The sequence below is a fragment of the Sebastes umbrosus genome, chromosome 22 (assembly GCF_015220745.1).
Source record: "Sebastes umbrosus isolate fSebUmb1 chromosome 22, fSebUmb1.pri, whole genome shotgun sequence".
NCBI lineage: Eukaryota > Metazoa > Chordata > Actinopteri > Perciformes > Sebastidae > Sebastes > Sebastes umbrosus.
The window spans coordinates 680,196-695,200 of record NC_051290.1 but is presented as its reverse complement, the minus strand read 5'-3'; the positions used below and the strand labels follow the sequence as shown (position 1 = coordinate 695,200).

The following is a 15,005-nucleotide window of genomic DNA, read 5'->3' as shown; positions in this document are numbered from 1 at the left end:
TCGTGCTGTCGCAGGTTTGACTCCCACTATATTCCTGTTGAAGTGTCTTTGAGCAACGAGGAAAACCTGAAGAAGAAGAAAAACCTGCCGTCAGAAAGAACAAAGAGACAGAAATCTGCAAGAAAGGACGACTTCACCGTTTTCCTCCCCGGAGCAGAAATGACCTGAAAAGTTTCTGATGTTGTCGATGTGAGGCGTGCACACACACACACACACACACACACACACACACACACACAGTGAAGGTAGGGCTGTTGGACAGGCTGCTGTCTGCTGGGAGCCGGTGGACCTCTTTCCTGTTTTGATGTCGTACTAATTAGAATATCAGACGATAGCGCTCCGTCGGTGCGTGTGATCACCGCCGTTCGCTGACACACTTCCCAACCAGAACCTCTCAGAGGGGTCTTGTTTGAAACGCAGCGGCGGTACCACCTCCTCGCCGCGTCCTGGTCCCGTATAAACTCTCTGAACCAGGTCACGCCGTTAGTTTCACACCAGAAACACAACGAGGAGACTCCCACACCGTCGATGTTCTCAAAGACATCCATCCTCTGATGCCAAACCAGACCCAAAGATACTCCAACATCGGCCTCAGTCTTGGAGGTACCGACCCCCCAAACCGCCCCGGTGTGCACTCCAGGTCACGGTCCGATGAAGAAGTACAACCCTGGTAAATAGGGGGTCACTAGATGAGATGCTCTCCAGTCCTCAGCTCCTCTGGGAGATCCTCTTTATGGAATAAACACAAACTGAATCGGGACAAAGCAAAACTCTGCTGGAGAAAAACATCCCTCAAAAACTTGACTTATTGCAAACAAAAAACAACTCTAAGCATACTGCATATACTCTATATACTGTATATACAGTATATACCCATTTATACATGCACATACTTTACATAACCACCTACTGCATCTATATAAAATAACTTGTTACATTAATCATTAAATCATTTTATATTTTATTCTCTTTTGATCAAGCTCCTCTGACGTTTTTTTTGCACCTCTCCATCACATCTGTTGTTGTCTATGTGATATCAACTTTTACCTTTGTGTAAACAAATAAAAACCAAGAGGGAGACGACCAAAAAACGAGATGGAGACGACCAACGACCAAGATGGTTTTTGTACATTTGGTATTTGCACCTTATTAATAATCTTTATTTTATTCTATTTTAACTCTTTCCCACTTCGTACCGTGAGGAGAGGTTTATGTTTATTTTGTACCTCAAACCGGAGTCAGACGTGGTTTGGTTATGTGAATAAAGCAGGTTGTGATAACCCTGAGCCGCCTTCATGATTTCCATAACGAGCAGCAGCAGCTCGGTGCTTCAACAACTCGCTGACATCTTTTCCCTCTCGGTCACTTTTCTGTCATTTGTCGCCTCAAACGTCGTCTTCAGGAGGTGAATTTTACATGACACTAAAGTCTCCGTGTGTGTGGTGAATATTACGTATTTAACAGGACATTTAGTGTGTGTGTGTCCTCACGTCTGGTTTCTCTGTCAGAGTGTGTGTGTTCACCGTCCTCCCCCCCCCCACCAACCTCCAGTCCCTGTTCCCACCCCTCTGAGTCCATGTGTGGATCCGCCCCCTTCAGATCTGTGTCATTACTGCTGTGTTGTGGGGGGGGTTCTCTTTGTACAGACGCCAACTTGGCTCGGCTGCCGTCACTGTGTGTGTTTAAGTGTGTGTGTGTGTGTGTGTGTTTAAGTGTGTGTGTTGTTGTTGTCGCAGGTACAACTAGGACAGCAGGCAGGGAGGACGCGCCCACATGAAGAAGTTTACAGATGAAAACGTGGCTGAATATTCATACGGGACAACAAGAAACAGGACGCTGACATTCAGTTACCAAGTCTTTTTGTACTTTTGTTTTCTTTGGACGTCTTTTTATTTGTATTCTTTTTCTAATGAGCTTCAACTTGGAAAACAACTTTTCCTCTCATCATCATCCTCATCATCATCGTCATCCTCACAGGCCTGTGCGTCCACCACTCTGCACAGCTCTGATATTCAATGAAAGGACGCTCCTTTCACATTTATAATCCTGTTAGGACTTTAGGAGCGAGCAGAGGATTACAGTCAGCGGAGACGTGACTAAGTGACGACGGGATAACACGGGATTATCTGTCAAAGTCCAGCGTTTCGCTCCAGAATGAGACGCTCAAGAGGTCGTGAATATCACGAGAGAGGGGCGTTCATATGGACGCTTCTCGTGAACACGGTAAACACGGTAAACACGACCACATCTGAAGACACCAAAAAAAAACAAGATGGAGACGACCAAAAACCAAGACAAAGACGACCAGATGGCGACTGCTAAAAAGGTTTTATTCTATCAGTAGGTTTGATCGCCTTCATCTTTCATAGTTTAGTTATTTATTCTGCACAACAATTACAAAATATGTCCCTCCATCAACACTCATTAAATACATATAAAAAGAAAAGAAGACATTAAATGGTAGAAAGTGCAGATATAACGTTTATAACATACAGTAGTTTATAACATACAGTAGTATATAACATACAGTAGTATATAACATACAGTAGTATATAACATACAGTAGTTTATAACATACAGTAGTTTATAACATACAGTAGTATATAACATACAGTAGTTTATAACATACAGTAGTATATAACATACAGTAGTATATAACATACAGTAGTTTATAACATACAGTAGTATATAACATACAGTAGTTTATAACATACAGTAGTATAACATACAGTAGTTTATAACATACAGTAGTATATAACATACAGTAGTTTATAACATACGGTAGTATATAACATACAGTAGTATATAACATACAGTAGTTTATAACATACGGTAGTATATAACATACAGTAGTATATAACATACAGTAGTTTATAACATACAGTAGTATATAACATACAGTAGTTTATAACATACAGTAGTTTATAACATACAGTAGTTTATAACATACAGTAGTATATAACATACAGTAGTTTATAACATACAGTAGTTTATAACATACAGTAGTATATAACATACAGTAGTATATAACATACAGTAGTTTATAACATACAGTAGTTTATAACATACAGTAGTTTATAACATACAGTAGTATATAACATACAGTAGTATATAACATACAGTAGTATATAACATACAGTAGTATATAACATACAGTAGTTTATAACATACAGTAGTATATATACAGTATGTGTGGTAGACAGGTGTACCTAATAAAGTGGCCGGTGAGTTTATATGTGTGGTAGACAGGTGTACCTAATAAAGTGGCCGGTGAGTTTATATGTGTGGTAGACAGGTGTACGGTAGGTGAGGAGCTGGAGGTGCGTTCTGGTCGCTGATGATCAGTGTGATTTGACTTCCTGTTGCTGCTGCTGGTCATTTGAAACGCAGCGCGGCGGCGGTGGAAGTGTGTGATCCCGTCGTGTCGCTCGCCGCCGGAAGCCTCTCTTTGTTTTGGGATTATGTGTTTTATCCTCATCACTCGCCGGCCGGCTTCACATTTGTCACTTTCCAGCAGGATATTAAACAATCTGAAGCTCTCCAGGAATTAGTCTTAATCTGTCGTCTGAGAGCGGGACAAACTCTGAACCGCCACGCCGCCGACCGGCTTCCCGATGAATAAAACCCGTCACTTCTGAGACTCAATGGAAACGCCGGAGTCAGCCGTCCTGTCGGCGATGCTAAGCTAAGCTAGCCGTTCCATTGAAAACCAGTGACAGGAGAGTCAACAAATGAAGAGCTTTAATGGCTCCCACTGTCCACCAGTCACACCAGTTAACACCGACTGGGACAGGACGACGAGACGTCCCCTTTCACGCTGTCGTCTTAAAGCTCCTCACACACCCCCACCAAAATATATATACATGTAAAACCCGGGTTTTAGATTCATCTTTGTTAGTGTGAGTGTGGCGTTAAGAAAAGACGCAGGAGGAGGAAGAGGAGGATGAAGAGGAGGAGGAGGAGGAGGAGGGGGAGTGATAGAACGACAAACACCTCCAGAGATAGAAGAATTCTGTTTGGCTGAATCAGCACAACGCTGTGTGTGTGTGTGTGTGTGTGTGTGTGTGTGACAGCAGATTAAGTCTCTTTGTAAAAGACGTCTCCACACACACACACTCTGAGAGCCTAAGGGTGAGAGTGTGTGTGTGTGTGTGTGTGTGTGTGTGTGTGTGTGTGTGTGTCAGAGTCGTGGTGCTGATTCAGCAGCACTGAAATAAAATAAAATGTTTGTCGTATTTTTTCTTCTTCTGGTTGAAAACTTTTCCCGCTTCAGTTCGTTTCAACATCTTTTATTCACATTACACACATTACACACACACACACACACACACACACACACACACACACACACAGCTGAGTCCGTTCTGATTGTGTGGACGGTAAACTTCACATCTTTCCAGGACCTTCCAGGACCTTCCAGGACCTTCCAGGACTACGTTCAAGGCTTTTCCAGGACTGGTATTCCCAAACGTTCTACCTCCTCCCTCCTCTGTCTCTGTTCTTCCTCGTGGCTCTCCTCTCCTTCGTTCTGGGGCCCCTGACAGGTCCGGAGAGGGGCGGCGGCGAGGGGGCGGGGGTTTTCTGGGAGGGGGCGGGGTTTTTCTGGGAGGGGGCGGGGTTTGTCTGGGAGGGGGCGGTGCTTAGCCTGACCGGCGGCTCCTTCGACAAATCAGAGAGGGGAACGGGTTGAGGGGTCTCCACGTCGGCGAATGGAAAAATTTCAGGAAACTTCGCCACCTGAAACGTAAACAACATGAAATTATTAGATTATCATTATTATTATCATTATTGTTAATATTATTATTAGTTATTTTATTATTTTTATTTTGTTGTTACAATTATATACATCATTATTGATATTTTTTATTATTTTTGTTATAATAATATTTTTATTATTATTATTGTTATTTTTATTGTTATACATATACATATTATTGTTGTTTTTATTATTTTGTTATTATGGTAATATTTGTTATTATCATTATTGTTATAAATATTTTTATTTTGTATTATTAATATTATTATTATTATTATTTGTATTATTATTAGAACCAGAACAGGACTGAGGGGGGGGGGCGCAGCCTGTCAGACCCAGCTGCAGTAAAACCAGATGTTTTCTGAATGGACTCTGAACCAAAGCTCCTCGTAGGAACTCTAAAACCAGAAAAGTCATATTAAAGTGAAAACGTCTCACCGGGACGTAGGCCAGGTTGTCACGGAGACAGGCGTCCTGCAGCTCGCTGCGCAGCGCGATCACATGACCGCGGTGGGCGGAGACTTCCTGCTCCAGCCAGTCGATCCTGGAGCTGCAGGTGTGATAGAGCTGAGAGACGGAGGAGAGGAGACTCTGCAGAGAGAGAGAGAGAGAGAGAGAGAGAGAGAGAGAGAGAGAGAGAGAGAGAGAGAGAGAGAATGAACGGATGGAGGGATGATGGAGGGATGATGATTCTGTGCTTCAGAAGAAAAGTCTCCCGTTACCTGGCACGCTGCCACCTCAGGAGCTCCCATGATGCTCTCTGCTCCACTCAGCTCCAGGTGTTCCCTGGGTAACGGCAGGGGGCGGGGCTGAGCTGACAGGGAGCCACGTGATTGGACGAGACTCTCTCTGACCTCCTTGTAGCTGCTCTCTGCAGCCTTCATGTTGCTGATCAGACATTCTTTACGTCTACGACAGAAACAACGAGAGAGAGAATAAACGCCTGCTGGAACACGCCGACACGAGAGCGAGGAAGGTAGGAAAGGTGTGCGTTACCTGGCGGCGTCCCTCAGCTCGTCCTCGACTCGCCGCAGCCTCTCCTCCAGCTGCTTCCTCTCCCTCTGCACCCCCGACAGGTGCTTACCCAGAATCTTCAGCGAGCGCTCCTTCCGGCTCACGTCCTGCCGAGCCTCCGACAGAGACTAGAGAGAGGTGATGTAGTAAAATGAATGAATGAATGAATTATGCTTCATCATGTAGGCGGAGGGCAGCAGGTTACCTCAACTCTGTGGCTCCGTGGCGGACGAGATTCAAACACCTGACCTGTAAAATGACGCGTGCGTGATGTACCTGTGTGGCGTGGCTCAGCGTGCGCTGCGTGTCCGTCTGCTCGGCGGCGTGCGCGTTGCCTCGGAGCTGCAGCGTGTGCAGCTGGTTGGTCTGTTCCTGGATGAGCGTCTGGGTTTCCTGTTCTCTGCTCAGCGCCTGACGGAGCTCCACACACACACTGTGGAAGCGCTGCGTTGGGACCTACACACACACACACACACACACACACACACACACACACACGCAGAGTCAGGTGTGTGTGTTCATCAGACACACACTACAGGTGTGTGTGTTGAGCCTCACCTCTCTCTCCTGCCGCCGTCCTCTCTTCAGATTGGCCACCTCCAGCCTCAGGCTCCGCCTCTCCACCTCGGCCGAGTGCAGCCGTTGGCTGAAGAGCAGGAAGTGCTGGTGGAGGCTGGACACCAGGGCCTGAGGGGAGGTCAAAGGTCAGCTGGAGAAGATACACTGACTGAAGCATGTGATCATGTGTGTGTGTGTGTGTGTGTGTGTGTGTTGGTGAGTGACCTTCATGTTGGGCTGCGGCGGCGTCAGCCTGCTCAGGCCGAGCCGCAGCCGGCCACTCAGCACGTCCTCGCCCACACTGGACGCCGCGTCCGATTGGTCGAGGAGGTGATCCAGGAGGCGGGACAAAGCAGAACGAGCTGCTGACGTCACGTCTGGAGGGGCGGAGCCTAGAGAGTCAGAGGGAGACTGTTTTAGGGATGACGTCGTGATGAGGTCACCATGGTTACTGACAGAGAACAGGGCATTATATATCATATACGGTTACCGGTGTGTGCTAGCGCCCCCTGCAGGTCGGCCGTGGAGGACAGGATGATGGAGGAGAGACTTTTAGAGCGAAGCCAGCGAGCACACACCCCTCCATCGTCATCATCTTCATCATCTTCATCCTCATCATCTTCATCATCTAAAACACAAACTCAAATCATTCTTCTATTTTCTACCGTTCACCTGGAATAATAATAATAATACTGTTTCCTGTTGAGGAGGAAGTGACCACCGACCTGAGCTCGCTGCATCTGGATCCTTCGTTGCCGCCGCGTCTCCACAGACGCACACAGCCAGAACGCCGCCGCCGCCTCTCTCCAGCCGAAACAACACCGTTGTCTGTTTGCTCAGAGAACACCACCTCCTCACCGCCAACACCACACACACACTCCTCCTCCACCTCCTCACTGCCCTCCTCCTCCTCCCCTCCTCTTCTTCACCACCATCTTCCTCACCTCCCAGCGCTCCGACCAGCCTCCTCACCTCCTCCTCCAGCTCCTCCCTCTCCGCCAGCCGTCTGGACAGGAGCGCCTTCTGCTCGGAGAGCGTCTGCAGGCGGCGCTGGGTGTGTCTCAGTGTCCCGGCCAGCAGGGCGCACGCCGACAGGAAGGAGGCCGACTCCCCGCGGCCGCGAGAGAGGAGGCCCCGGAGCCGGGAGAGGTCGGAGGTCAGCGAGGAGACGTGGAGCTCCAGAGAGGAGGCGTGGTCACGGAGAGAGTCGCACTGAGAGCGACATACCTGAGAGAAAGAGAGGAAGACGATGATGAAGACAAACCACTAAAATATGGATCCTCAGCTGGTAGAATGAGACCGATTGGGACCATTTATGGCGATTTAAAAGAGCTGGAAATAAAACAGAACCAGCATTTGAAGTGTGCCGGATTATCTCTGATCAGCTCCCGTCTGCAGAGTACTCATGGATGTTCAGACAACTCTCACTGGATTACTGTGATACTGAAGGAACGTGAAGTTCTGCAGCTATAAGAAACAATCCCAGTCAGTGTTTTCATCTCTTTCATCGTTCCTATGTTTATCTTTTCTTCCAGCTCTTCTGCTCTACTTGTGTACAACAGTTGCTGTGAAGACGGTCTGTCCTCTTGGGGACAGAGAAGTTGGACGTGAAGTGATGATTTTAGTATCTCATCACTTCACGAGGGACAGTCGACTGGAAACTTCCTCCTTCATCTTCACCATCAGATCGCTGTGCTGACTCAGCTCTGAGCGTCTCTGTCGCTGCAGGGAGAGACGACTCACTGCAGATCACTTTTAGAGAAGGAGAGAAACACCTGAGGGACGGCTGTGTGTGTGTGTGTGTGTGTGTGTGTATGTGTTACCTGCAGCTCGTTGTGCAGCTGTGCCACAGTGTGTGTGTGCTGGCTGCTCCACGCCTCCTCCCTCCTCCTCACGCTCTCCTCCAGACGAGACAACACGCTCTCCTGACTGCGCTGCAGCTCACGCACACACACACTCTTCTTCTCACACACACCCTGCAGGTGGGCGATCTACAGAGAGAGAGTGGGGGGGGGGGAGGTGATCAGGACAGGTGAGCTTTGAAGCTCTTTTAAAGAGTTCTCTGTTGAAGTACGAGTGTAAAGGATCAACTTGTTGTGAGTTCACTCTTCACCTGGTCGTTGGCCTTGCGGAGGTCAGAGGTCAGCTGGTCGACCTGTTCGTTGATGACCTCACACAGCTCGTTCCAGGTGAAATCACCCAGGATGCTCTGGGGCTGATGGAGGAGGACGCAGCCGGCCAGCAGGCGCTGGTAGACGCAGTAGACGAAGGACAGACGGGCCTGAGACACACACAGAGAGACCCAGTGTGATGGTGTCCTTTCATAGGATTTACTCAGCATCATACAGCAGTTTAATTAAATGTTCCCGACATAACGACGTTACGCTACTCTGTAGTCCAACAACACCCGGGGACGACGTGGGGGACACGAAGACACACAGAGAGACACAAAGAGAGTTAAATAAGTGTATATAATCACCTTTGACTCTGTCTCATAGTGGTCTGTTAGCTTCTGGACCTCTGCCGTCCTCTCCTCCGTCTCCTTCTCCCTCTCCTCCGTCTCTTTCTCCCTCTCCTCCCACTCTTTCTCCCTCTCCTCCCTCTCTTTCTCCAGCTCGGCCTGCAGACCTCGGCTCTGAGACGACCAATCAAAGCTCTCCTGGCGAAGGCGACTGACCTCCTCCTCCAGTTTGACCGCCGCCTGCAGTGACTCCTGGAGAGAGGACACGTAAAAGAGTCTTAGAGTTAAAACCTCTAACTTCCCGATGAGGTCTGGTCTGGGAGGTCTGGTCTGGGAGGTCTGGTCTGAGATCAGACGTGTTACCTCCGTCTGCCGGCTCTGATCTGAGGTCAGCCGTCTCAGACTCTGGTTCTGCTCGTGCAGCCGCTCCGACGCAAACAGCAGATCTCTGACCTGTCCGTCAGTCGTTTCCAGACGCCGGCGGGCCGACTCGGCGGCGCCAAGTGTCGTCTTCAGCAGCTGCAGGACGTCAGCAGAGGGACTCCGCTTCCCATCATCCTTTGTTGGAGGACCAGTGCCTGCACACACACACACACACACACACACACACACACACACACAGAGTTACCCTCTGGAATCATTAGTGTACAGCAGGTGTGTGTGTGGAGCGTTTACCTGTGTGTTTGTGTTTGTGTGTTTCTGTGTGTGTGTGTGTGTGTGTGTGTGGAGTGTTTACCTGTGTATGTGTGTGTGTGTGTCTGTGTGTGTGTGTGGAGTGTTTACCTGTGTGTGTATGTGTGTGTGTGTGTGTGTGTGTGTGTGTGTGTGGAGTGTTTACCTGTGTGTGTGTGTGTGTGTTTACCTGTGGTGGCGTGCTGTTGGAGTGTTTCTCTGATGACCTTCATACATCCCTCTGTATCACGCCGTCTCTGAGCCTCCTAACCACAGAAGAAGAAATTAAACATGTTCCTAACATTCACACTGACGGTTGTGAAGGTGTGTGCGTGTGTGCGTGTGTGTGTTTGTTACCTGCTCCAGCAGTGTGTGTGTGTCGGCGTGCCGTCTCTTCTCCTCCTCCAGCCTCTCTGTGAGGTCAGAGGTCATCGTCCTCTCCGTCTCCACGGCAACGCTCAGGTCAGACTTGCACTGCTCGTACTCCGTCTGCAGCCTGAACACACACACACACGTATAAATGAATATATTCATACATAAACTAAAACAACTTCCTCCCAGAGACACTAAACATATATAAAATATATAAATACATATAATAAAAAATGTACTATTAAAAATATTTCTACTCTATTAAATAAATAATTTAAATCAATTAAATATTGAAAAATTGTGACACAACCTAGAACGTTACTGTAACTATTATTTTATTATTAAACTAAAATAAAAAACAAATTAGTTCATTGAAAATGTTAATTAATTGAAGCAACATATTCGATTTTATTAAGTTAATTCTATTGACATATTATACGTCATATATAAGAGAGAGAGAGAGAGAGAGAGAGACAGAGAGAGAGAGACAGAGAGAGAGAGAGAGAGAGAGAGACAGAGAGAGAGAGACAGAGAGAGAGAGAGAGAGAGAGAGACATATGTTAATAAATAAATAAATCACTGAAGTCTAATCTATTATTGTTGTGATGTCAGAGTTGAGTTATTATTCTTCACGTTACAGATTTATTATTTTACATTTCTCTTTTATATTTATGATTCTTGTCTTTTGCAGTTCTCGTGTTCTCGTGTTCTTGTGTTCTGGTGTTTTCTCTTGTCTGACTGTGTTTATTGTGTTTATTGTGTTTATTCCATCAGATACTAGATTCTGTTTAAAGGTTCTGTTGGGTCGGTCTCACCGCTGCAGAGCGCGCTCGGTGCCGCTGCTCCTCTCTCTCTCCAGGCTGGAGACTCTCTCCACCTCTCTGAACTGAGACCTCAGCAGCTCCAGGTCACGCAGCGCCTCCTGCTGGACGGACAGCTCCGCCGCCAGCGCCGCCTCCAGGTCCCGACCACGCAGCTGAGGAGGAGGAGTGAAGAGGAGTGAAGAGGAGTGAAGAGGAGGAGTGAAGAGGAGTGAAGAGGAGGAGTGAAGAGGAGGAGGAGTGAAGAGGAGAAGTGAAGAGGAGTGAAGAGGAGTGAAGAGGAGGAGTGAAGAGGAGGAGGAGTGAAGAGGAGAAGTGAAGAGGAGTGAAGAGGAGGAGTGAAGAGGAGGAGGAGTGAGGAGGAGGAGTGAAGAGGAGGAGTGAGGAGGAGGAGTGAAGAGGAGGAGTGAAGAGGAGGAGGAGTGAAGAGGAGGAGGAGTGAGGAGGAGGAGTGAGGAGGAGGAGTGAAGAGGAGGAGTGAAGAGGAGGAGGAGTGAAGAGAAGAAGTGAAGAGGAGTGAGGAGGAGGAGTGAAGAGGAGGAGGAGTGAGGAGGAGGAGTGAAGAGGAGGAGTGAAGAGGAGGAGGAGTGAAGAGAAGAAGTGAAGAGGAGTGAGGAGGAGGAGTGAAGAGGAGGAGTGAAGAGGAGGAGTGAAGAGGAGGAGGAGTGAAGAGAAGAAGTGAAGAGGAGTGAAGAGGAGGAGTGAAGAGGAGGAGGAGTGAGGAGGAGGAGTGAAGAGGAGGAGTGAAGAGGAGGAGGAGTGAAGAGAAGAAGTGAAGAGGAGTGAAGAGGAGGAGTGAGGAGGAGTGAAGAGGATGAGTGAGGAAGAGGAGAAGTGAAGAGAAGTGAAGAGGAGGAGGAGTGAAGAGGAGGAGGAGTGAAGAGGAGGAGAGAAGAGGAGTGATATTGTATTAATATTCACCTGGATGATCTCAGAGTTGAACTTTGACTCCAGGTGAGCGGCTCGCTCCGACTCCAAGTTCTCCTCCAGAGATCTCCTCTTCTGATCACACACCTGGAGAGAGAGACACAGCTGTTACTCCTCCTCACTCCTCCTCACTCCTCCTCTCCTCACCTCCTTCTCTCTTCACCTCCTTCTCTCTCCTCACCTCCTTCTCCCTCCTCCTCCTCTCCTCACCTCTTTCTCCTTCCTGCTCCTCTCCTCTCTCTCCGCCAGGTATTTCAGCTCGTCGGCTTGTCGTCTGTTCACCTCGGCCTCCTTCTCTCTCTCCTTCTGCACCTCCTCCATCCTCCTCTGCGCCTCTTCCAGAGCCTCCTCCTGATCCTGGAGGAGGAGCAGACGTTTAGGTACATGATATATGATGAAGAACACTAACAGCTGATGTTCAGAGTGAGAGTGACCTGCAGCCGTCGGTGCAGCCGCTGGCTCTCTGAGCTCAGGTTGTGAATCAGTCTGTCGCGCTCCTTCACGTCCTGCTGCAAAGCATGCTGGTCCTCCTCCCTGGCGTGCCGGGTGATGTCCAGAACCTTCTGCAGCTCGTGGACCGTCTGCTGGAGTTCTGCTGCTCGCTCTGACACACAACCAACACACACACACACACATCTACTACAGCTGCTCTTCCTGTTAAAGCAGCGCCGCTCTGTGAGGGTGCGTTTGAGTCACGTACCTGTGAGAGTCTGCTCGTTGTCCCGGCTGAGCTCGGCGGCTCGGTCGGCGTCTCTCTGGCTCGCGGTCAGCTGGTACTGGAGCTCCACCCGCTGAGCTTCTCCTCGCTCCACCGTGGACCGGAGCCGGGTCAGCGCCGCCTGCAGCCGGCACAGCTGAGAGGACGGAGACATTTAACTGATAGATATCACAAGATATCACCCCATAAGTCAGAGAATACAGTCAACAATGACGTATTTCATCCCCTTCCTGTCCAGGTGAATCCAGGTGTGTCTCCAGATGTGTTGAATATTCATGATGAACTGAAGGATGAAGAGTAAATCCTCCTCTTCGTCCTTCTGAAGCTGAATAAACTCTTTAAAAAGCCTCTCAGATCAGAACACGCCACAAAGCTGTTTCTCTGACTTCTTAGAGACCCGTGGTTCTCAGAGGACAGGTGATGACCTCATAGACCATGATGCATTGCTGCAGATTAAACTAGCCACTGATATAAAGCACTTCCTTGTTTCTCACCTCCTGGTTGTGGCTGGACGTCAGCTCCAGTTTCTCTTTCTCCAGCTGATGGACTCTCCACCTCAGCCTCTCCGACCGCTCGCCTCCTTCGCCTCCTTCGCCTCCTTCTGACGCCGTCCTCCCGCTCCTCACCTCCCTCTCCCTCCTTCTCTCCTTCCCTCGTCCCTCCTCTCGCTCCTCTTCCTCCTCTCCTGCCTGCTTCTCTTTCTGCTGCATGGCGGTGATGATAACGTTCAGCCTGAAACAGAACATATATACATACAGCACGTTGAGAGGATGTATTTTGTGTTTGTATCTTGAGGATGGACTCGTCAGAAACTAGACTTGTTTCTAAAACAGATCAGTATCAGCAGATATTAGCAATTTCACATTGGGTGCATCCATATAATCCCTCGGATTGCATGCAAACATACATTATGTTTCTGTTGCAGGAGTAGCAATGTAATACTTGTAGTAATATATATAGATATGTATATATAATGTTTTTTGGTAAAGTAACTGTGTACCTTGCTACCTCCTCCTCGGAGCTCCTGGCAGAGCTGACGGCGGCTCTGGGTCGGCTCCTGCTCCGGCCATGCCTTCTCCTCCGCTCCGCTGCTTCTGTCTGCATCGCTCCGCTGCCGGGATGACTTCAATAACCCTGAGGATGGATTTCACATGCACATTATTACTATGACATATATTCAGTATCTCTATTCTCTTTATTTGGAGTGACAATAAACAGACTATTAACAAAATTGCACAGGTGGAAAATGATATTGCACAGTGAGAATGAAATGAAATTCCACCTGAAAATATCAGGTTATTGTCAGTTTTTGGTGTGTAAGTGGTCTACTGGGAGCGGTGCTGGTGCATTCATTCATTCATTCATTCATTCTCACTGTGCAATATCATTTTCCACTTGTGCAATTGTGTTAATAGTCTGTTTATTGTCAATACTGTATATACTGCTCCTATTTTTATACTTCCTTCTATTTAAATGGTTCATATTTTGTTACACTTTGTTTAGGTCTGTTTTACTGTTAGCTGATGCATCTTGTTTTCTGTACTATATATCCTCTTTGCTGCTGTACACTGCACATCTCCCCACTGAGGGACTAATAAAGCAATATCTGATCTGATCTCATGGTTAAGATCATGTCTGCCTGTTTTACACTCTTTACAGCTTTTACAGCTTCTCCATCCTCCTCTCTCTCCTCCTCTCTCTCCTCCTCTCCTCCTCCTCCTCTCTCCATCACCTCCACTGGGTCGGTTGCTTGGCTGCTGATGTTGCCTTGCCAGCAGACGCACTGTAATCCATCTAGTTCACACTCACCATGACGTCACCGGAGTTAAATACGATTTACAACCAGTATTAAAGCGGTTCACGACTTAATCTGATCAACTTTACAATTCGGCTTCTATAAAAAACACTCAGAATGTCTGATTTCCTCTTAATTTCACCTTTACACGTTATAACGGTGCGGGCGTTGCGGTGTTTCATTGCCGTCAACAACAACTAAGAGTTGAGATTTAACACATTTAAAGTGCAGCTTGGTGGATCTATTATGAGCCGATTTTAAAAGAAGGTCGTAACAAGTCTCTGAGTGTTTTTAGTATTTGTATAACATGTCTATAACGTTGTCAGCCAACAAGCAAATATTAAATTCTACATTTGGTGAATGGAGTTCTGTTCCCATAGATACACAACCCAAACAAAGAGCCGTTTCACGGTTAATATTCAGCATTTATAGCTTTATTTGGTCCAAACCAACTTTAAATCGGTCTACACCACCTGCTTACTCTACAACATGAACAAGAACAGGTGAAAACGGCTCCTAGTGAACTTTATAAACACTTACAGAGACATGGATCCAGGGTCCGTTTGAATCTGACGCCATCTTCAGCGTCCTTCTGTCATATCCGCATTCACTCCTGATTGGCTGAACAACCGGCCAATGGTTACCGCCCATTTCGTTACGTCATTCATTCCTTTAATTCATTCATTTATCCATTTATTCATTCATTTGTTTATTTATTTTATTATTTATTTATTTATTTTTTAAATAAATGCAAAAATTAACAAATTCATTAAAACATTATATTGAATCATTAAAATACAACTGAGAACGTGGACTGATATACAAATGCTGATAAAAGCAAACAATTAAAAGTTAAGAAGTAAAATAATCAAAATACATTATTTAAAAAAATGATAACGTGTATATATTTA

At 47.2% G+C, this 15,005-nt stretch overlaps 1 protein-coding gene across 2 annotated transcripts; it reads right to left on the bottom strand.

Moving 5' to 3' along the window:
• Positions 1–4,235: 4,235 nt before the first annotated feature.
• Positions 4,236–14,760, bottom strand: LOC119481738 (coiled-coil domain-containing protein 171-like). 2 transcript variants are annotated; one of them, XM_037758904.1, is made up of 24 exons: positions 14,635–14,760; positions 13,300–13,433; positions 12,794–13,031; positions 12,282–12,435; positions 12,016–12,185; positions 11,792–11,938; positions 11,576–11,668; positions 10,649–10,809; positions 9,819–9,957; positions 9,652–9,727; positions 9,153–9,367; positions 8,808–9,041; positions 8,442–8,609; positions 8,152–8,319; positions 7,054–7,555; positions 6,819–6,956; positions 6,554–6,720; positions 6,329–6,457; positions 6,047–6,226; positions 5,753–5,898; positions 5,479–5,665; positions 5,195–5,347; positions 4,619–4,737; positions 4,236–4,576 (listed from the first exon to the last, which is right to left on the bottom strand). In XM_037758904.1, the coding sequence occupies exons 2-24, from the start codon at positions 13,401–13,403 to the stop codon at positions 4,474–4,476; spliced, it is 3,891 nt and encodes a 1,296-aa protein (XP_037614832.1). In that variant the 5' UTR covers positions 13,404–13,433; positions 14,635–14,760; the 3' UTR covers positions 4,236–4,473. The 2 variants fall into 2 exon arrangements, with proteins under 2 accessions (XP_037614832.1, XP_037614831.1); XM_037758903.1 differs by having other exon boundaries at positions 4,236–4,737.
• Between the last annotated feature and the right edge of the window lie 245 nt (positions 14,761–15,005).

Bases quoted from the DNA above. Each gene is read 5' to 3' on its own strand.
- LOC119481738 (XM_037758903.1), bottom strand. From the start codon at position 13,403: ATGCAGACAGAAGCAGCGGAGCGGAGGAGAAGGCATGGCCGGAGCAGG. The intron at 11,669-11,791 runs GTGAGGAGAGGA...CTCTCTCTCCAG, and splicing joins GGAGCAGGAAGGAGAAAGAG to GTGTGTGATCAGAAGAGGAG. The intron at 8,320-8,441 runs GTGAAGAGTGAA...CTCTCTCTGTAG, and splicing joins TCCGCAAGGCCAACGACCAG to ATCGCCCACCTGCAGGGTGT.